The 24,170-nt window shown below is 33.3% G+C and overlaps 1 protein-coding gene across 6 annotated transcripts in view; it reads left to right on the forward strand.

Annotated features, from left to right (window-relative positions):
* The window catches only part of CCDC171 (coiled-coil domain containing 171), a 459,446-nt gene that overhangs the window by 309,850 nt on the left and 125,426 nt on the right, over positions 1-24,170 (forward strand). For all 6 annotated transcript variants that reach the window (XM_074197551.1, XM_074197553.1, XM_074197549.1 and 3 more), the window contains 2 exons: positions 5,667-5,812; positions 7,954-8,008. In XM_074197551.1, the coding sequence (XP_074053652.1) occupies positions 5,667-5,812; positions 7,954-8,008 (201 nt within the window). The remainder of the gene's footprint in view (positions 1-5,666; positions 5,813-7,953; positions 8,009-24,170) is intronic.

Raw genomic sequence — 24,170 nt, forward strand, 5'->3', positions numbered from 1 at the left:
CACAAAATATCCATCTTTAGTTCAGACCATCATCACTTCTCATTGAATCATTTTGATATTGATATTCATTCATGTGGGAATTAAGACCAATCTCATGTTATCTTTAATTTATAGACTTTTAGTCTCCCTAGGATCAGAGAAGTGACTTGACCAGGTTTATACTGCTAATAAGCATGAGAAATGTCTACTTGGTTTCATGTGTATTTGGCCACTGAAGTGCCCTTGCAGTGGCTGTCAAGTTTCAGCTATGAACAAATTGTACTTTTCTTCTCCAAATGCATCTTCCATATAGATACCAAAACAATCTGTCTTAAGCATAGATTTATCCATGGTACTCTTCTGCTCAAGAGCTTCCATTGACTTGATTTTAGGAAAAAATATAAACTCCTGATTTGAACATCTAAAACCCTTCCCAGGGTTTTAACCTCCTTTCTAGGCTTTTTACAGATTATGCCTTCTACCCCATCCCTGTATTTTATGTTCAATTCGTAGTAGTTTTCTTATTTCTTCTCTGAATGAAGAATTCCATCTCTTACCTCTTTTTCTTTGCACAGGTTGTCCTTTATGCTTCAGATGCCTTCTCTCTTTGCCTCTCCCATTTAGAGTCTTTCTTTCAAAGCTCAATTCATAGGCCAGCTCCTATGGAATGATTTTATTGGTATCTCCTAATTGTTTATGTTTTCTCTTTCTCCTTAAATTATTACTGTTTGAACGTGCTTGTGAACTAACAGTATATCTGCAGCAGAATGTAAGCTCCTTGAGGGCATGAACTATTTTTCAATCTATCTTTGTATTCCCAATATTTAGCAAAGTGTCTTGCACATAGAAGGCACTTAATAAGTGTTTGTTGAATTGAATAATATTATGACTTTGCAATGGACTGCATTTCTGTTGGAAAAGCATCCTAAGTTTTGAAAGTCTCAACACCACATTTTCCCACGTATTAAAATCTACCAAGTCATTGAGACATTATAATATTTCAATTGAAGAAAATATCCTTCTAACAACCCTCCTAAAAAACCCATACATATCTAATATATAGTTTCCAGAGATGTGAGCAAAGTGCTTTGTAAATCTTTATGTAGTCTATAAGTGAGTTGTTATTTATAGGACCAAAAGATCATAAATTAGAGCTAGAAAGGGACTTTAGAGGACATATAGAACACTCTAATTTTAGATAAGGAATCTAAGGTATTGAGAAGTTCATATATTTGTTCAAGATCACACTGATGATCTTCTTGGATATTATTGACACTAATATAACCTTTGGCTTTCAAAGGCAATAACATCAAGATGAAGGCTTTAGTAGGTTTAACAAAACCAGAAAGTCTTGACCCAGTGATTGTCTATATGTTTATCATGTAAGCACAACCCAGCAAAGCTTGGAGAGGCTTCTCACCAGAAGTTAGGCCATGTGATCTTGAAATTTTTTTTATCTCAGCAACTAATAAAACTAATAAGGTGAGGTATGTGTTATGGAAGGAATTATTCAACTCTGATGAGATGATTAAAGTATTATTATTCTTATTAATTCTACTACTGAAACAGTTAAACAACTTAAATGTTGTTTCCTATTAGTGGTAAATCACTACTGACATCATCATAAAGGAAGTACAATATTTTTACATTTTTACTTTGAAGATTTTAGTGACTTCAAATTTCCAAATATATTTTTATATTTTCTTTTTTAGGTTTTTTGCAAGGCAAATAGGGTTAAGTGGCTTGCCCAAGGCCATACAGCTAGGTAATTATTAAGTGTCTGAGACCGGATTTGAACCCAGGTACTCCTGACTCCAGGGCTGGTGCTTTATCCATTGCTCCACCTAGTCGCCCCAATTTTTATATATTTTAAGGATTATTTTTGTGTCCATGAAAAGGAAAGTTTCATGTGGGTTTTATAATTTGATCTGTTTTTTCATAGTTAAAATTTTCAAGGATCTGTTAATTCTGAAGATTTAACATTTTTGTTTTATTTAATAACCATTTATAGTTGATATATAATTCTTGGGCTTTTGAAGGCTTTAATCTATTTCATGGCCTTAATTTGAAATTAAACTTTCATATATGCACTATGTTGGACACACATATATATGTGTAGCAGGTCATTTAAATCATTGCCCTATCACATGAGAAATATTTGAGAAATCGTATTTTTGTGAAAAAAGAAATTCATAAAGAAGATAATAGTCAATAAACATTTACTGTCAACCTATGTGCTAGATACTGTCCTAAGTATTGGGGATTCAAATACAAGAAAAGAAAGACAGAGTCTTTACAGAGTTTACAATCTAGAAAAGGAAGCTTGGGCCAGGGTTGGGGGGGTGAGGATGGTGGTGGTGAAAGAAACAGAGACAGGAGAAGGCTCCTGACTTGGAGGCATGGTTAAGAAATCAGTCAGAGAAGTTCCAAAGTAGTGCAACCTGATGAGAAATGAGATTTCTGAGCTAACCTCTCCCATTAAATGGAAGTTTGGAATTTGTGGCCCCATCCTCTAATCAGAGAGAGGTTAGAAATGAAGTAGAGAACATACGATGATGAGACCTTTCAAGATGATGAGATTATACCAGTGAGTTTCCTGGTGCATGGTGAAGTCCTAAAGTAGTGGAGCAAAATGGGAAATGAAGAGATAAAAATAAAGATGAAAATAATCATAAAGTCATCCAATAGTGTTGTAGCCTTTACTTCACATTTTATTTATATATGAAAGAGTACCTACCCATTCATTCACCCATCCACCCATTTATTTATTTATTATCTATTAATATAATTTATTTATTCATTCACTTATTTGTTTAGTTTGCTAGTGAGTTTTCTGTTTCTTTTTCTTTTATTTTCCCTGTTTACATGCAAAAACAGGTTTCAGTATTCTCCTTTAAAATCTTGAGTTCTTGGAGTGGCTAGGGTGGTGCAGTGGATAGAGCACAGGCCCTGGAGTCAGGAGTACCAGAGTTCAAATCTGGCCTCAGACACTTAGTAATTATCTAGCTGTGTGGCTTTGGGCAAGTCACTTAACCCCATTGCCTTGCAAAAAAAAAAAAAAACCCCAGCAAAACCTAAAAAAACAAACTTTGAGTTTTGAATTCTCTCCTTTCTTCTCACCCCACCCTTTTCAATGAGAAAGCAAATTATAGGGGTGGCTAGGTGGTGCAGTAGATAGAGCACCAGCCCTAGAGTCAGGAGTACCTGAGTTCAAATCTGGCCTCAGACACTTAATAATTACCTAGCTGTGTGGCCTTGGGCAAGCCATTTAACCCCATTTGCCTTGCAAAAACCTAAAAAAAAAAAGAGAGAAAAAGCAAATTATTTGATATAGTTTAAAAATGTGTAGTCATGAAAAGCATCACCACAGTAAGGAATAGTTATTTCTTTTTTTCCTTTACATTTTTTTTAGGAGGAATAGTTATTTCTTAAAAAAAATTATCTTTAATTTTTATCTTTCCCTTTTATCTCTATCCTCTGTGGCAGTCCTTTTAACTAAGAATGAAAAAGATGGAAAAATACAAACCTGATCAACAAAACTGACCAATATATATTAAAAAAGTCTGACAAAATAAGCAATGATTTCCAACATAGTGCTTACGTCAGTAAAGAAGAGAAATTCCTTATTAGATTTCTCCTTTGGAGAGCCATTTATTGGAAGCACCCATTATTTCATCAATGTGGGAACCAAGGGTGATCCCAAGTGATCATTAACTTATTACCTTAGAAAGTCTTCCAAGGAACAGAGAAATGACTGGGCCAGGACCCAATAGCTTTTAAGCATCAAATGTGTCTATCTGGCTTCATTTTTAGTACACATTTGACCACTGAAGTTCCCTTGTAATGGCTGGAACTTTTAGGGCCAGCTGTCAAGTTTCAACCAAAAGCAAATTATTTGAAAATGTAGAATCAAAAAATTCTGTATTAGTAATATTTTATGGTTAATTGATACTTGGCAAATAAATTAGTATTCATTTTGATATAAACATTTGACATTTTCAGGTAATTGTAAATAATTTAATTTGTACTCATTTCTACCTCCAACTTAAGAATTAGAGAATGACAATAAAGAAGCTAACACCAATATATTACCTAATCTTAAAGTTGAGAGGGAACTGATACCTGAATTCAGCCTTTACCTGAAAAAGAATTCCCTCTACAACATAAATGGCAAATGATCCATTTAGCCTTTTCTTGTAAGTCCTTTAGTAAAAGATAACCTACTGCATCCTGAGATGCTCCTTTTAATTGTTAGGAATTTTTAAAAATTTACCTCTTTTTTTACTTTAAATTTAAAAATTATTACCAGGACATTTCTCTTTAGTTTTAATCTCTGGGGCCTAGTGGGAAAAATTCATCTTTCTCCCCATAATATCCTTATAGAGAGTTGAAAAATTAAATACATAGAAGAAAAAAATGAATTTTATTACAAGAAGAATTATACAGTAAAACCATTTAGAACTATAATAAAAATTAAAATAAACTGTATATACCTTTTGACCTAGATTGCTAATCACATTCTTCAAGGACATCAAAAGAGAGAAAGGTCCTATATATATATTAGGAAAATATTTATAGCAACTTTTTTTTATAGCAAAGAACTGTATACCTTTCAATTAAGTTAATAGCTTAACAAATTGGGGACATATGAATATAATGAGATATCAAGATGTAATAATTGTGACAATTTATAGAACCTTAAGAAGACTTGTTTGAACTGAAGCAGAATGAGTAAGGAGAACCAGAATGTTTGGTTAAATGTTTGCTGACTTAGGTAATGTAAAGAAAAATACCATTGAAAGATTTCAGAACTCTGTTTAGTGAAATGACTAATCTTAACTTCAGAAGACTGACACTGAAGTATCTCTCTGCCTCAAAATAGAGAAATGTAGATTATAGATGTGGAATTAGGCATAGATCTTCAGACTTGACTAATATTGCTTAACTTTTTAACTGTTTTGCTTAACTTTGTAACTTTGTTGCAAAGGAAAGTTCTCTTGACTGAAGAAAAATAGCTGGGGCATGATAATGATAGAAAAAAACATGAATAAAACATTTTTAAGTGATTGAATAATTACATGGTTTCATTTAACCTAGTCTTTTTTTAGACAGCAGTGGTTTAGGGAAAATATATTGGTAGTTTCTTTAAATGAATTTTTATGCTCCCTGTTTCTATAACATCGATAATATTGGATATTTTAAAGGATCTTGATTTGTCCCTTTTATTGTCTTTGATTGCTGTTGGGTATTTATGTATTCCGATATACCATTGGTCTATGGATGTAATGAAGAGGCAAGTCATGACTGATCAACCATAATTTATGTTGAACTTTGGAACTCAGCAATGCTAGAAAAACATTTATTTATATATATGTTAATTTTAAAATTTTGTTTTCATGTATTCAGAAATTTTGAGAATGAATGATATTTTTTATACTAAAACTAAGTATTTCCAAAAATAGGTATATTATCTAGTTGTTAATAGCTACATGTCATTTTTAAATCCTAACAGATTTATAATTTTTAATTAGTGAGTTAGAATTTTGTAGAAAATTTGTTAAACCTTGGTGTGTAATGGCCCCAATCTACTTTACAGTCAGTCAGTACTCTTTGTTTAATAGCCTATGGCATAAATTGAAGTTAATTATCGGGGCTGACAAGTAACTCTGTTTTCTGTCTGCTTGCAGAGTCTCTCTGAGGCAAAGATGGAGCTGAGAAGAAAAGATCAATCTTTGCGTCAGCTCAATAGACATCTTACCCAGCTGGAGCAGGACAAGCGGCGACTAGAGGAGAGCATCCATGATGCAGAGAGTGCCCTCCGCATGGCAGCAAAGTGAGCATGCAGACCTTGGGGAGATCACTTAAAACAGACAAAAAGATCAATTCTTACTTTCATGAGCAGGGTTTTAGCCCTGGATAATACAGTGTTAGCAAACAAAAGTACAGCTATCTCTCTTTGAAATTCACTGATACAGCCTTTAAAAAGAAAACTCTGCAACATAGTAAAGATTATTTTAAGGAGAAACTTCAGAGAAGCATGAAAGTCCTGTACAGTCTTATAATACACATAGTTTTTGACTTTCTGTAGACATTACCTCTTTGAACCTCTTGTGTTATTGAGTGCGAAATATTCGATTCATCTGTTTAAAAGTCACATCTTATTTACTAATCTTTCTCACATTCTTTTCCCAAGATTGGTCTATGTTTAAATTTATATAAGTAAATGTTAAGTTATGAAGATCAATATGATTGATGTCATTATGTAGGAAATTTTTAGAAAAAAAAGCTTCTTTATGAATTTGGGTTTTTCTTACCATAACAATTGAAATATACTTTATAAAAAAGAGATTGAGAGTACATAAATATACAAAGTATATATTTTATAATTTTGACATTAATAAAATCAATATCACCTAATTAAACTAAAACTGAAAATATTTCTTTATTTTCCTCATACAATGATGTAATATAACAATAACATTGCTTAGGGCATATGATAGTATTATCACAGTTGACAATGTTATCATAAAACTAGCTTGAATTAAGATGGAACTCACCAAATCAGATCTCAGAAGAGAGTTAGTAATCTTTGGTTTTATATCTGTGATTTGCTCCTGGATAGCTTTGAATAAATAACTTGTGTACAATTAAAAGATTAACTAACAAAAGAGCAAGCCATATCACTCATGTACAAATAACAATTTATATTTTATAAATAGATTTATGTATACATATATGTAGTTTTGGTTTAACAATGTGAGGAATACCACCATTTGGAAATTCCCTCTCTTGATAAAAATCAGCAACTTATTTCTAATTTCTGGTTTTAGACTTTGGGACACTAAGAAGATAACTTATTGCTTTTCACATAGCCAGTATATCAGAATTAGGATTTTAATTCATAACTTCCTAATTCCTAAGCCAGCCTTCTGTTATTCCCTTTGTCATTCTGTCTCTTCAACTATGTGTCAACCTTACTTAAATAGACTTATATGTGTATTTTTATATACATATGTATATATTCATATATAGAGGTAGTATATGTGAGAAGCAGAATGGCATAATATGTCTGTGTATATATGATATAAAATCTTGCAGGAATATTACTGGACAACCATGCTTTTATAAATAGAAGTGTTAATTTAAAAAACTGATATAACTTAATTTTGCCTTACTATTTTTCCCACTTCTATAGTTGACTTAATGATAACTGTGTGACTTTGGAAAAGTCACTTAACCTTTCTTAGTCTTAATTTCTCAATTCTCAATTGGGGTGATTAGAATTCATCAATTCTAATTTCCTTCCAATTCTAACTTTCTTTGAACCTAAGAAAAAATGATTTAGCTTTATTTGTAAAGTCCTTTTATGTTGATGAACAGAAAACTCAAAAAATATTGTTCCTATAATAAAAGAGCAATGCTAATTTTTTGTAAAATAGTTTTTTTAACCTTTAACAATTATATCCATTCAAAAATTTCATGTCCTAAAAGCCATACAATTTTATGGTAATTTCACATATTCCTAGTCAGAATTTTTTGTTGAATTTTTATGACCCAACAGATGATATATAAAATTTATATACATAAAATAAAGGGCAAAGTCCATTTGGATTATGTTTGTATTCATAATGTATTTAAAAGTATTTTTCATGACAATAATTCATACTTTAATTTCTTTAGCACATTTTCCATTGTGAACAATATGCTTATTTTTTTTAATTTGGAGTTTTATCCTTAAAGGCCTCTCCTTCCCAACAAGTAGTACTTCCCTTAATAATCTGAAAACTCATCAGTATGAATTAAGTTGGGGATTGGGGATTGGGGATGCCATGGAATACCATTAATATAGTCAGTTTATACATTTTTGAGAGAGAACATTAACCTTTATTCTTAGTAACAGTGATGTATATTAGTTTATTACTGTTTTAATAAAGTTTTTGTTTATAAAACTCATCTTTTCCTTCCTTTTTCTAGAGACAAAGACTGTGTTGCTAATCATATGAGATTAGTGGAAAGTGCTCTTCATAAGGTAATACTATTTATTTTATAATTATATTCAACTTTGTTATTGCATCATTTATTTAACTGTTTTATTAAAAGCATATGAAGTATTTTAACGTATTTTAAATCTTTGTTTTTAATTAAATCTCCATTAATTAGTCAGAAAAATGCTATATTATTTCAAAAGATAAATATATTTGTTAATTTTATTGACTCAAAATTTATATAAAGTTAAAAACTCTATCCCTTGAGTATTCTTTATTCTCTTAATAAAATTATGTAAATGAAAATTGTCCCTTAATTACTATAATTGTATTTAAATCATTTGTGGTCTTTGCTGAATGAACTAGAGGTCATTTAAGAATCTCACATGTCCCCTAATCATAAAATTTTTGACCACACAGCTGATCCCATTACTACATGGAGCCTACTGCCCTAGAAAAATAGACATAATATCTTGCCTTTGGTAATACTTTTCTATTTTATCATGGCTATAAATTTAATTAAATTAAGATTTTCCCTCCTTTACAAAAATGAAACAAAATAAAAAGAAAGGAATAGAGATATATAGAAAATGTAATCAGAATATTTAAACTTGAATCCTTTACTTTAAAATATAGAAATTTGAATTGTTTATCTTTATTTGTACATGTATACATGTATTTATATGAGTTTGTATGTTCATATGTATCTATGTATATGCATGTGTGTGTGTGTGTGTGTGTATACCCACATGTATATACATAGACATTAAAGCTAAAAAGGAATGTAAATATATTCTGGGTCTTCACCATAATTTTATAAATGCGAAAACTGAGATCTAGTCAGATGTAGTAAGTTACCTAAGATTATGAACCCCATGATTGTTAGAGCTTGAACTGAAACCTATTTTCATGACTTCCAATCTCTTGTCATAGACCAGCCAAAGCTGCCTGGCTTGGCTGCTGGAGGTTTCTATTCACTGATCCTTAGTGAGAATTAATCTGTAGAAGAATGAAAGAACATAGGTAGAAATCCTGTGGTTTGCTTATCTGTGTGTGTGTGTGTGTGTGTGTGTGTACATATAACGCATATACATACATGTAAATCTATATATGTTTATATATGTATATGCACTGAAAGATGTGTGTGTGTGTGTGTGTGTGTGCCAAGAAATAGCATTAAATAAGGCACTAGGAGTGTTGGCAGGAACAGGAGGAGATTATGGAGCTTATATTGTTCTATTCTAGGGCAACTCTGAACAACTTCAAAAGGCAGTTCAGACTTCTGGCTTTTTCATTTGTTGTTGCCTGCAAGTACCTGCTCTCCTATCTCTTGAGCTCCCTTTCCAATCTCCTGACGCAGCCTGTCAAGTTCATCTCTGTGACATCTCTTCAATATACTCCCTTCTCTCCTCATATGCAACTGTCCCTACTCTGGTGTCTCCCTCTTCTCCTCATACCTTGATTATTTCGATAGGCTGCTCTGGTGGCTTGGGCTCCTCAAGTCTCTCCCCACTCTAATCCATCCTTCATCCAACCACTGAAATGATTTTCTTCAAACAGATCTAATCATGTCATTCCCAGTCATCACCCCCAACTCAATTCCATTGGCTTTTAGTGTCTCTTCCATATGACCAAAATGATGTGCTTGGATTCAAAGCCCTTTATCCAGTCTTTTTTTTTTTTTTTTATACTTCTTAATACTTCAATCCAGTGACAATGACCTCCTGGTTGTTCCTCTAGACACTCCCATCTTTTAGCTTCCTGGGGTTCTCTCTGGCTGTTCCCTAGAATGCTCCCCTTCCTCCTGGCTGTCCCCTGGAATGTGCTCCTTCCTCCACTCCCAATTGCTGACTTCTCTGTCTTCCTTTTAAATCTCAATTAAAATTCTACTTTCTACATGAAACCTTCCCCAACCTCTCTTAATTTCATGGACCTCAGGTTTTTCATGATTTCCTATTTATCCTCTATGTAGTTTACTTTGTATTTATTGTTTCTGTTTTATTTCTTCCATTAGACTGTGAATTCCTTGAGGGTGGGGACTGACTTTACCTCTTTTTATCCCCATTGCTTAGCCTAGACCCTGGCATTTAGTAGGTTGTAAATGTTCTTTATCGACTGACTGATTCATAGGTGTCTATTGGCCAGTGATGTCACAATCCCTTTTCCTTATCCCTCAGACACCATGTTTATTTGTGAGAGTTATGAACTAACTCAAGGCCCTGAAGATGTAGGAGTGAATTCTCAAGTGTATTTCTTAGGCCTGCTATCTTCAGTCTACCAGTAGAATTAGTAATACAATATTTGAGTTGTGGGGCAATAAGGCCTGGAGCAGTCATGGAACTTTTATAGCAGTACCTGATGAAATAAAATGAATCTTCTTGAAACTGGGGGATTTGTAAGCAGGTCTAACTGGGAGCCACAGTACTGTTGACTAAGTGATTAGAAAATATCTTAGGTTTCAAGCTTTCAGTTTTCAAGGAGGGGGCAGCCAGATTTTAAGGTTCTGTCTGTCTGTTTTTATATGTATATAAATGTTAACATATAAATATAGATAGATTATCTCATCCATTGATAGGAATTGGTTTCTCACTTAATGATTTCTTGGTGACTTCTAGTTTGAAGCATATGTTGTAAGTGAGATAGACTTACTTCTAGGAAGTATTTGAATACAAGTTCAAATAAGGCTGTGAGTGCAAATACCATAATTGATGAGTAGATGAGTAAGAATATGTTCTGGGTGGGCGAGTAATACAATAATACCAAGCAGAATAGCTATTCAGAATTCTGTCCAGAGAAGGGACATTTCCTGTTACCTGAGTTCACTAATTGATGCTTTTTAGAGTTTGTTTATTCCATTTGACCATCGAACTGGCTGGATATGGTAGATAGGTAACATTTAACATTAAATTCAATAAAGAGTACTTACTCTTAAGTATGTAATGAATTATATATCAGAGATGATGGGCTCAAAAAAGGCCATAAGGGTGGAAACTTTTACAACTTAGAAAAAGACCAATTTCTGATGAAGTAGGAGATCCAAAATGGCAGAAAGAGGGATTTTTTTTTTTTGTGTGTGTGGAAGTACCAAACATCTCTATGATTGAATCCTAGACTTGGATTGAGTAGGACTATAATGAAATCTAGGGGATTCTGCTTGGCATTTGTAACAATAACAACAACAGCAATGACAACAGTAATGATAATAATAGCATTTTTCTAGTATGTGGTTTGCCAAGTACTTGACATATGTATTTAATAAGTTGCAAGAGCCAATGGATTCCTCAACTGACTGATTTTTTATTTCAAATAGCATCTCCCATTGCATTACCTGGTCTGTCAGAAGAATTATAATCTGTCCTTTCCATGAACAGATAGACTCTATAGTCGGATAGAACTTCTTATACTGCTATGTTTTTAAGAGGAAGCCTGCTAATTTGTCAACAAACTCTGTAAATATATGGGGAAGTCTCAGTTGCCTGAAGCTAAGGCAACCAAGGAAGCTGTTGAGGTAGCCAACTAATCTCTTCCTTAAAGATGGTCACTTAACTCCAGAGGCTAGAGAGCTCTAAGACCCATTTATTAAATGATCTGGTATCTGAACATACTCTCTTGCTACTTTGGTCAGTTGCTTATGAAGAAGGAAGGCACCCTATTTCTTCATTACCCTGCTAAGGACTGTAATAACAAAAATAGAGTGAATGGAGAATTTAAAATGTCATAATCCAGTTGAGGCTATTTACTTCATCTCTTGGATAGTAAGGGAGTGTTAAATTCCAAACTGATCTGTTTCAAAAATTAGATTGTAGAAAGATCTACTAAGGTAAGTTGGGAGTTGGTGAAGCTTTGACTTTTTTGACTTGATATTTTCATACATAGATCAGTCTACTTATATGTAAATGTGAAAGAACTAATGAGCAAAGGTACAAAGATGAAGGTACCAAGGGCAAATTGAGTAGCTAGCAGGAATTAGGTGTGTGCAGCTAGGTAATGAACAATGATGGAGCTCATGAGCACTGAGACATCTTTGAATGCCCCTAGTATACTGTGGCCTTATTTGACTTTTCATAACATTTATATCCATAACTTTTTTTGTCTAAGAATAGTGCTGATACTATCTACAATACGCTTCTCTTCTAGATGCCTATTTTGTCCTTTCTTCTCACTCTATAACTTTTTGCATCTGACTTCTAACCTTGTCATTCAACCAAAACTGCTCTCTCCAAAATTATTAGTGAATTATTAATCACCAAATGTAATGGTCCCACCTTTTCTCATCTTCTTCATGAAGTTTCTTCCCAGTCCTTTTTAGTCTTGGTGTCTTCCCTCTGAGACTATCCTCAGTTTATGCAGTATATGACTTGTTTGTACCTAATTGTTTGCATATTGTCTTCTTCATTAGATTATGAAATCTTTGAGAGAGGGGACTGTTTATGCTTTTCTTTGTATCTCCAGTTCTTAGCCCAATATCTGGTAACTGGGATAGAGAATTTAATTTGTCATAGACCAGTTAAGGCCAGACTGATGTACAATATTGTAATTTCATTGTGATTAGCACATTTCTTGGCACATAATAGGCACTTAATAAATGTTTACTGAGTAATTATTAGTGAAAACAAAATATTCTATACTCACATTATTAGTACTAAAGATTAAATGATATAGATTTTCATAAATTAATAGAAATTTATTTCTTTTTATAAATAATATGCTAAAATGCAAAATGTAGGAATTTTACATAAAAGTAGTTAATAAAATATATCAGAATGAATATAATTTAATCTTAGTTTTAATTTTCATGTTTTCAAAAAGCAGCAAAGAGTTTTCCCACTCCTACATGATTTTATCAAACAAATATTTAATACCTAGACAGCTTAATATATTGAGTCTTTCTTTTTAACTTGTATATTAAAGGAGGCTACTCTTTATTTTGTGTAATATTTTTGAATATATAATTTCTTCTTTTAAAAACTTTTATCAGCTGGTAATTTTTTTTTAAATCTGTGAATATATTTAGTATACCAGGAAAGATTTTTGTTATTTTTTTTTTGGTCCAGTTGGAATTACATTTGGTTGCAAATTCTCCCACCTGGTAGTGATAGATGTTGGATAGCAGATGTTGTGATTGGACTGGGAAAGTCAGGGGGAAATCATGATCAACAAGAAACATAAATGACATACCTTCTGCTTTCTTTAAGAGGATGGCAAAATATTCTTTTATCTATAATCAAGGCAGTTGTAGCAGGGAATAATAATTCATGCATCTCTTTAATTTCACTTTTTTTTTGTTATAGTGTTACAGTGAGATGGAAAAGGTCTACATTCACTGTGAATTCCAATTTTGCTTTGTAATGCTTTTCTTTATCCAGATTATAGATAATCACTTTTAATTCTATCAAAATTATTTCCCATTAGTGTTTTTGTTTATTTTCACTATTTGAAATGTAGTGTGGAAATTTCCAAAGATTATAGAGGCTAATTATTTCTTCTAAAATAAATTGTATTGGTTGGGATAGAGAATAGAAAAGAAGTTTTTAAAACATGCATAGGCATTCCTTTGCAACTTTTCTTGGAAGAGATTTGTCATCTTCAAATTTAGATACAAAGGTTGTACATCCCTATTTGCCATGTTTGCCCTTCAACTCATATACTGTAAAATTTGAACGATGTTTTATTAAATTCTTTTAGAGATCAGAACCTGGACAGGGAGAAATTCTGAATCTTTTCTTAATATAGGAGCATACATTATTGCTATCTCTTAGCCACATTTTCTCTTTAAAATTGAATATATTTTACCATCTATATTAGTTAATATTTCAGATGTTGAACCTATTGTTGTTATTCATTAATTTTTAATTCTTTTACATAACATTTGACAAATAGCATTTTTCTTTATAGATATTATTTTTTGCTGTCAAATTTAAAATTTATGTTTTCGGGATTTTACTTAGCACATGTATATTCTTGAATTAGATACAATCAAATCATCTACCCCAAATCTTAAAATTGCATAAAGAAGTCAGCAGTGACTTTAAAAATCCCATTGGGTCTAATATATAGTCCACTTTAATGATTAATTACTTTCACTTGAAAGCCTCATTGTTCTTGATCTGTGAACAGCTTTCTCATCACCTATCTCTCAACTGTAATACAGTTGAATCCTTTGATTGGATAGTGCCTCAATCATGAAGAACTGCTAAATTTTGCAATGCTGAAATAAAAATAGAAAAAGGATAACAGAATCATTTGCCTCATAGAAGAATATGTTTATGCCTCTGAATCAGCTGAGCTGGGCTATCAACAGGTCTTTACTTATGGCCTCCTATGTGCCAGGTCCTAGGCAATGCATCGGGTCCCTAAAACCAAAAGGAACCCAGTCCTAGCTGTCAGAGGACTGTACAGTTTAAATCACTGAGCATTGAGCACTGAACAAAAAAAACAAATTAAACATATATTCCTTCTGTAATTGAATCCTGAAAAACAGGATTAACTAACTGGATATTTATTTAACTAAAAAATAATCATAGCTAGCACAAAGTGCTTTTCCTTACCACAACTCTGGGAACTAGGTAATTATTCTTTGTTTACAGAAATGGAGGCAGAGGGTAAGTGACTTGTTGAGGATCACTCAACTAGTAAAATAATCCTAGGATAAATTTTAAACTCAGATTTTAATGATTCCAGGCTGAGTACTATCCATTATATCACCTAGCTGCCTCGTTATAGTATTCTCCAGCAATTTCCAATTTATCAAGTATCAATTAAACTGCCATACATGAGGCATTGTGTTATTTAGTGGAGGTGATTCAAAGATTATGTCCCTGCCCTCTAGGAATTTATGATCTAATAAGGGGAATATGACATGTTTTCATAAGATTTTATAGCTGAAAGGGACTTTTAGTGACCATTTAATGTAACCTCCCCTCTTTTTTTTTTTTAATAGATGAGGAAACTGAGGTCCATAGAGGACAAAAAAAACCTGTTTCTCTTCCAACAGAAAATAACAAAACTAGGCTTATAATCCAGAGCCACTTAATTTCACTTCCATTATTCTTTACACTTCACTATTCTAACTTCTAGCCAAGTCGATGGGTAGGTGCCCAGGAAAGATCACAAATTACTAGACAAATATGAGTAGGGAGAGAGTATTTTCAGTTTGGACTGCTTAGAAGATGCTTTGTGAGAAAGAATTATAATAGGTAGAGATGAACAGGGAATGTTAAACTTCTCTGTCCTCTCTGCCCCCATGTTCACTCCAAATGTGAGCCAGCCACTGGCAAGTCACTCATTTGTTACTTAGAATCTAGGGCTTCTGGACCGATTCTATGAAAGGGCTTGTTCAGTCATTTTTTTTTGGTCGTGTCTTTTGTGATCTGTTTGGGGTTTTCTTGGCAAAGATACTGGAGTGATTTGCCATTTCCTTTTCCCATCTCATTTTACAGACGAGGAAACTGAGGCAACAGGGTTAAGTGATTTGCCCAGGGACACACAGCTACTGAGTGTCTGAGGCCAGATTTCAATTTGGATCTTCCTGAATCCAGGTCCAGAGCTCTTTCCACTGAGGGAAGAGACTATTTCATCTTTTGTCTTTACATCTCCCAATGCCTTGCACATTGTACATATGGTAGGTGCTTAGTTAAATGTTTGTTGAAGTTGAAGTTGGCTTCTGATTATGAAGGACCTTAAATACCACATTAATTATTTATTTATTCCCTAGTGAATTAGTAAAATCAGAGCTTGTAGTCCCTCTGAGTTTCTGATGAGTCCTTGAAGCTTGGAAGCATTGCCCATTGTTGCAAGCTTAGGGGGCTCAGCTAAAGACAAAATGAATACTTTTTTTTTAATGAGGACATTAATGGGAAAGTCATGTAGAAAAATGAAGCTAGGTGGTACAGTGAACAGAAGACTAGACACAGAGTCAGGAAAGCCAGAATTCCAGTCTGACCTTGGACATTTTCTATCTCTATGATCCCTGAGCAAGGTACTTCACTTCTGTTTGCCTCAAGTATCAATGGGGATAAGATGAGAACTTGAGAGCTTGCTGAGAACATCAAATGAGGTTGTATTTGCAGAGAGCTCTGCACAATGCCTGAAATAGAAGAACTACTATAAAAATGCTGATTTCTTTGTCTATTGATTCGCCTAGAGGTTATCACTGTAGAGATTGAATAGAAAACGTAAAATATTTCCAGACTTTATATCGTAATGCTGCACCCTTTCCCACCAGCTTCCCATTGAACGATACATGAATAATTTTTTTGGTTTATATTTATTCAATTTAAATAAAAAAGTTTATTATATTTATAGCATAATAATGTTATATATACAATAAAAATAAGCTATAAAGTAATGTAATTAATCTCTATTGCATCTATTGTCATAGGATCATGAAATCATAGGTTTAGAAATGTAAGTGGTCTTCAAGGTTGCCTAGACTCACCATCTCATTTTATAGTATACACTTAATGATTTATAGAAAGACTTGAATCTTAGAGAAGTTGAAAAGCCTATGCGTCAATATATAAACTCAGGTCCTCTACCTAAATCCAATACTCTTTATTTAAACAGTTCCGTTTGACTTCCCAAATATGAAGCTCCTATTTCTCATTCCTCCTCCACTCATCCATAAACCATATTTCTAAATTTTGGACCCTCAAATTAGTAGCTAGGGAAAGAAGACCTGAAGTTGCAGGCTTAAGGGGAGTTTCCTTCATCTAACCCCTGCTTGACTCCCTATCCAGGAACTAGGAACTTCATTTACCTCTGGAGGAATGAAAGGCTCAGGCTCAGGACATGGTTGATGGCATTGAAGGGCCCAAGAAACAGCCTGTGAAATATGGGCACCAGGGTCCCTCAGTATTGTGGATCCATGGTGGTTTGTGGGAGGCATCCTTACTTAAGGGGGAACTTGGTCTTTTGGTCTTTTAGCCCTTTCCCCCCACTTTACTGAGAGCAACGACAACCTTTCATGGGATCCAAAGTTTACATGAGGGGAGGAATAGCAACGTCTATCTTCAAAATTTTCCACTTCAGCTGTCATTATTTGGAGAGAATTTATTTAAATAAATCTTACTTTTATTGATTTGGATTTAACATTTACTTCATTTAAAAAGTGACCATGCATCAGTGATACTAGAAGTTAGCTAGTAATTTTGGACATTGCTTTGTATTCTTCCTTCCCTGTTAACCTTCATGTCCCTTAGAGGGGCTTACCTTCTCTTTGGAAAACTCTGAGGTTCCAGAGACTTAAAAGGTTACATTAAATCTGTTTCTCCTTAGCTAAATAATCTAAACTTGGAAGGCTGGGGGCAAGGTCTCCAGACCCTCCCCTTTCCTAATCTGTTCTCTGCCCAGCTGCCTAATTCTTAGTCTGACTCTGCCATTCTCCTCCTCAGAAAGCTCAAATGAAGTTTTCTTACCTCTCAGATAAGATGTACCTTTCCCTCATTAGATTTCAAAACCCTTCACACTCCACAATCTACCTTCCACAATGATTTTACATTCTTCTTTAGAGGGTTTCTATCTACAGTATTTCCTTTCCCAACTCCAGACTCCACTCCATCCTTCTTTTGCCTCATAGATGGCCTGACTTCCTGAAGGGCTTGACTCAAGTTCTTCCTGAAGAAGATTCTTCATTTTCTCTTTGATTCTCAATGCTCCATTCTTCACTTACCCCCAAATATTACTGTGTATTTATTTGTGGGCATTTTATATTTGCCTCTTTGTGTACGGGTGACTTTTCTCCAAAAGAATGTAAGCTCTCTGAGGGGAAACAACTCCCCTGTATCACTAGCATCAGACAAAGTGTTTGGCATATAATGGGTAGATAGGTGACAGATAGCTAGACAGAAGATAGGTAGATAAGAAGATAGATGGATATATATATATATATATATATATATATATATATATATATATATATATATATATATATATATATATATATATAGACAGACAGCATATAGTAAGCATTTATTAGGGGCCAATCACTGGGGATATACAGACAAATAATTTCTTGACAAACTTTGCCAAAACCCTGACAAACTAAATAAGCCAGTCCCTGCCCCCAAGACGCTTAACATTCTAAAGGGGAATGACCAACCCCAAAAGTGATTTGGAAAGCAGCAGGGGCCGGGGTGGGGTGGGGTAAGGATATTTTCCTGACATGGCTTGGAACTGGTGGCCAAGAAATGATGTGGAGTTTTGGTTCTGGTAATGATCAAGTGAAAACTCATGGATTAGAAACAAGATTAGCAAAGTCATTTTCCAGGGATGGTTTGGAGAAGGAAGGTAAAAACTATTATTATTATTATTATTATTAGAGTGAACTAGGGAGCAAGGGAGAAATGGGAAAATTGGATAGTCTAATTTGTTATGAAGTGGGATCTTATGGTAAGTATACTGATTTGGAATTAGAAGATTTGAATTCATGTCTTAGTCCTGTAACCTTTCTGAGCCAGTATCTTAAATTCAGTACCTTTTGTGTGCTAAGTTCTGGGCATTTAAAAACAAAAGTGAAAGTCCCTGATTTTATAGGTAATGTATAATATGAGCATAGGAAATTGTAACAGTTTGATGGTGAGCCAAATGAAGGAAAGCCCAGACCAGGGGTTTTAGGAAAGCTTGAAGTAGGAGTTAGTACCTTGTATAGGCTATTTATTGTTTGGGAGTATTTGAGACCTCGCAGAGAGGTAGTATTTGATATGATCCTTGATGAAAAATAATGAACAGTATTCTGAAGAAGTAAAAAGATGTATGGCTTCACAAGGGTTGTTGGGTGGGAAATTTATTTTTTGGTTTTAAAAAACTTATTATTTTATGATTTGAAAATAAGATAACATTAATCAGGACACAGATGCTCTCTGTATATATATATATATATATATATATATACATATATGCATATATAAATATCTTGTAATTTTTAGCTTTCAGTGAATTTTAAGAAATACAAAATAAGCATTATATGTAATATTCACAAAGATATAAAATATTTAAGACTGAAAAAAGATTTTATTTTTTTGTTTCATGTTTCCACAATAATCCCACAAAAATATATAATAAATGATTTTTTTATGAGACTACTAAATCTTCACCTCCCTCTTACACTACCCCCTCCCATTTCACCATTCTGACTTTCTTGATCCTTGTTCCTAAGGATCAGTTGTGCAGGACATACAGGTGTTTGCACAGCTGGCTTGCTGATGACAACTCTGTCCATATAGCTGTCTAGTGTGTCATCACTCATATTGTTCAGTGTCATTCTGACCTAGCCAAGCTAAAAATGGTACTCTAGCTCAAGAGGGATTTAAAAACCTTGACAAACTAAAGATAAGACATTGCAGAATGTCATATGAATGTGCTTAACTGTTTCTAGCTTAAAAAATCAAAATAACTAATTTCAGACTTCATCTGACTGATTCATTTGGAACAATTTACCTTAATAAAAGAGATATCATTTTGTAGGGGACTGTGCCATCAGTTAATGAATTAGATAGATGATCTTTTCTGCCTGCCCTGAAAATTTTTCTTTTTTGCAGATCAAGGTCATTAAAATTCATTTTTTGGGAACATACTCCATGGTGCATATGTAAGGTGTAAAACATAGATTTGAAACAGTGATCAATATTTTAAAGAAAGGTCTTTATCAAGTTATATTTCTATTACCTATTATTCTATTATCTGTTACTTCTATTATGATATTATCAAGTTTAGGATATCTACTGCAAGTTTGGGGGCCAATTCCTTTAATGTTTATGACTTAAAGACCTTATAGTTTGAGAAATTTTCAGAACCAATAATTGACAAGTCTGTGAAAATGATTTATGTGATTTATTTTCCAGTTATTTGCATGTCCATATACACACATACATATAAATTTAATTCATAACTTTAACCGCTATTAAAATTTAGACTGTTTTTTTGTCCCTATATATATTCTAAATTAAACTTGTGATTAAAAAAAATCTCCATTTCAGAATGTCAATTAAATGACATTTCCAAAGCTTATTAGAGACCTGATTTTTATGGAATTTTTGAAATGTTAATTTATATTCATAAGCTTAAGGATGAAAACTATTAAACAAGTATTATTATCTCTAGAGAAACTGAGGTAAAAAGAACTTAAATAAGTTGTTCTGTTATTAATTAATGACTGTCTTGGTTTGTACAGTGAAGACATCACTGATATACTGGAAAGATTACTAGACTCTTTTACTAACTAACTTGGACAAGTCACTTAATTTCTTGACATCTGCATGTATCTATGTCTTTTAAATGAGAATAACTATATCTCAATGAAAAACGTTTACCTAAGACTCAAAGAAAATAATACACATGAACATGCTTTGAGAATTCTAAAGCTTCACAAATACAGAATAACAATTCATCATTATACCTAATTATTTCAAAAACATTTGTGTTACTAGATAATGAGGTTACAGAAGAGTACTCTATTCTTACTCTTTTTTTTTTCTTTTCATTTTCCTATTAGGATAACTCAGAAATCCACAGGGTTGAACAATGTTTCTCAATTTGACTTAGAAGAGAGAAACACCTTAAGGGACTTTCCAGGTTTTTTTTTTTTATCACACCCCTATTGCACTCCTTCCAAACCATCTCTTGCCCCATAGCCCAGGCTATGTTTCTCTACATTCCTCTAACTTGAGAAAAGAGAGAGATATTCAGAAGAGGAATGATAAGATATGAAGACCAGTTATCACTAAGGTCATTTAAAATTCTCTAAAGTACTTTTTGGACCCTTTTGTTAGACATTTGTAGATTTGAGTTTGGATGTTGATCTGAGATCTGGAACTTATTCCTCTTTTTATTTATTCGTTTGAAAGATGACAAAACTAGCAGGTGCTAACTGTATTTATCCAGGACAAATTTGTGGAGCATGAAAGTGCTATACAAGTGAAAGTTACTACTGTAGTTGTACTAATAGTATTCTCCACAAATGGATTCCAGTGACCTTCCAGTACTAAGATTAGATATCCAGTTCATTAAACAAATAAGAAAAGGAAGGGAATTCAGGAATTCATTTTCATATTTTATGGCCATTTAAAAAAATTTAATAATGCTCCAGAAAGAGAAATAAAAAGTGTTCATTACTACCACTATCAAAGGATCATAGATCTTAGGATTTAGAGCTGAAAAGCACCTTAGTGGCCATTGAGGAAAAAGACTATTACAATAGGTATGATTAGGATGTGAACTAGGTGAGCCAAAAGACATCTTTTTTCAGGTCATTCCCCTAGGCTCTGTCCTAGACTTTTTTCCCTCTTTATCCTCTACAGTATTCCACTTGGTGATCTTATCAGCTCCCAATTGTCTTCTCTCTACAGACAATTCTCATATCTATTTGTCCTGACTTCAGTTTTACATCTCCAATTGACTGTTGAACAATTGGAATTGGTAGTCCTATAGGAATTTTAAACTCAGAATGTTCAAAACTGAACTCATTATCTTTTATCTCCACTCTTCCTAACTTCTGAGTTATTATCAAGAGTACTGCCATTCTCCTAGCCTTGAAATCCTATTGTCATATTTGACACCTTTCTATTGCCAAGTCCTATTTATTGTATTGTAATATCTTTTGAAAGTAGCCTCTTCTCTCTTTTGATACTTCCACCACCTTGGCCTAGTTGGTTCCTCAATCTTATCTCTTAACCTCTTTTGTATATTCTCCACACATATAAAATTGTCATCCCAAAGTTCAGATCTAACCATGTCAACCCTCCTCCTTCCCCATCTCCCCCAAATCAATAAACTTTAAGTGTCTCTTTATTAGCTGTGGAATCAATAAAACCTTCTGTTTGACTTTCATAGTCCTTCCTAATCTGCTCCTTTTCTGTTTTTTGGTCTTCTTAATACTTTATTTACCCTCTAAATTTTCAAAAATTCCAATGACATTGACCTCCTTTATGTTCCTTATACCTTACACTCCAACTTACATTCCAACACAGAACATTTTTTTAAAACCTATTTTAGGTTTTTTTTTTTTTTGCAAGGCAATGGGGTTAAGTGATTTGCCCAAGATCACACAGCTAGATACTTATTAAGTGTCTGAGATCAGCTTTTTACTTGGGTCCTCCTGACTCCAGGGCCAGTGCTCTATCCACTGTGCCACCTAGCTGCCCCAACACAGAACATTTTCACTGGCTGTTCTACACACCTGGAATTCTTTTACTTCTCTTCTCTACCTCATAGCTTCCCTACTATCCTTAAAGTTTAGATAAAATATTACCTTCTAAAAGAAACTTTTCCTGTTTCACCTTAATGCTAATGACTTCTCTTTAGATGATCTCCAATTTATCCTGTATAGATCTTGTTTATACATTGTTGTTTGCATGATCTCCCAACATCTTGATAGCTCCTTGAGGGCATGAGCTGTGCTTGGTCTTCCCAGCACTCTTTCACTCTACTGTATGATGTGGCAACTTATTGCACTATCAAAATGCAGAATGGAATCTTATATTCTTTTCTTTTCAAGTCTGTTATGATTGAAAACAAGTCCATCTGTGAAATACTACTTGGAAAAAAACTTTGTTCCTTTGAATATACTCCTTGAGTATATCAACAGATACATAGAATTCATCTATATTTATGAATAGACTATACTCATCTAGATTTTTTGTAGATGGAAAAGTAGACTGATGGTTATTGATATGACAGAGTAGTCACTTTTTCTTAGTTTTTTCAAGGCAATGGGGTTAAGTGACTTGTCCAAGCTAGGTACTTACAGCTAGGAAATTATTAAATGTCTGAGGTCGTATTTGAACTCAGGTCCTCCTGACTTCAGGGCTGGTGCTCTGTCTATTGCGTCACCTGGCTGCCCCAATAGTCACTTTTTAAAAATGATCCTAATGATTTTTTTCTTGACTTTTGATTTCTTTCCTTCTCTTCTTTATATATCTTAGAGATCAGTTCTATCTTTGTTTTCTTGAGTACCATCTATTCCTCAAGAAGCTGATCTTGGACTGTGTTATCAGATTCCAAAGGTGGCAGCTTTAATGGGGAAAAGAGTCTTCTTGAAATTTTTTTGTAACTTTAAAAAATCTTTTTAACTTCTAACTTTTTGTAACTTTAAAAATGCCCCCCCGCTTTCAGCCACAATTGCCCATCCAATGACTTTACTTAAATGGAGCTTGTGCCAAGATAACTTTAAGCTTGTTCTTTCTTCTTCTACTTCTTGTTTTATAAGGCCATAATTGCTCATAATCGTCCATTATCCTTTTCTAAAGATTTTATAAATGACTTAATGAAAAGTGCCTATTTTTCAGACAATAGTATGTAGTTAAATGGATAATCAACATAGTGTTGGTTTGGTTCATTAGCATTTAAGTTTTATGAATGAAGAATGAATTAAACCCAGAATTGAACAACAGAAGTGATGACAAGAAGGGCTTGGATTGCTTTAGGGAAACTGAAAAATTTCTTTAATGACCCTTAAGCTTGTCCCCCATATTGAGCCATGTTATTTTAATATCAATGTTTTTATAGTGTTGTTATCTGATTGTGAGTCATGGAACACAGTATTCTCCAAAATACCAAAGATGATGTTCACCCAGAGTTAGTCAGCCAGTAAACATAAGCACCTACGATGTGACAGGCACCAGAGGGCAGTGGTTTTACTTTCTATAAGATGTTTGTTATTAACCACTGCTAACAAGTAGTTATTATTGGCAAATAAATTAGAAGAGAAAGGATCATAGCATCTCAATTATAAGGTAAATGATGCCACTAGAAACAAAAAAAAATTAGGTCACATGCTAGATTGGGGCATCAGAAAGCCCTTAATTTATAAAGACTTCTAACAGATGTAAACTATATGTCAGTTTTTTGGAAGTATAAAATCATTTTGTTGATTTCTTCCTCATGTTTCAAATTTTGTTATAGCAACAAAGAAATTTTCTTATGATTACAATTCATTTTTCCTTATTTCTTCCCAAATTCAACACAATAAAATGAAATCTGTTTCTTTTCTCTCACTTTTCCTCCTTTTCATTTTTTTATTTATGACTTAAATACTTCATTGGATTGATGATTTCATTAATAAGAATGTTCCCTCTATTAGTGTGGATCACATCCTCTTCATACTTCATTCTGTTCACTTATTAGCTACATTTTCCTGTAGATCTTCTTTAAAAAAAATTCTTTCTGATTCTCTAAACATCATTCATTCATTCATTCATTCATTCATTCATT

This window comes from Macrotis lagotis, chromosome 8 (genome assembly GCF_037893015.1).
Source record: "Macrotis lagotis isolate mMagLag1 chromosome 8, bilby.v1.9.chrom.fasta, whole genome shotgun sequence".
NCBI lineage: Eukaryota > Metazoa > Chordata > Mammalia > Peramelemorphia > Peramelidae > Macrotis > Macrotis lagotis.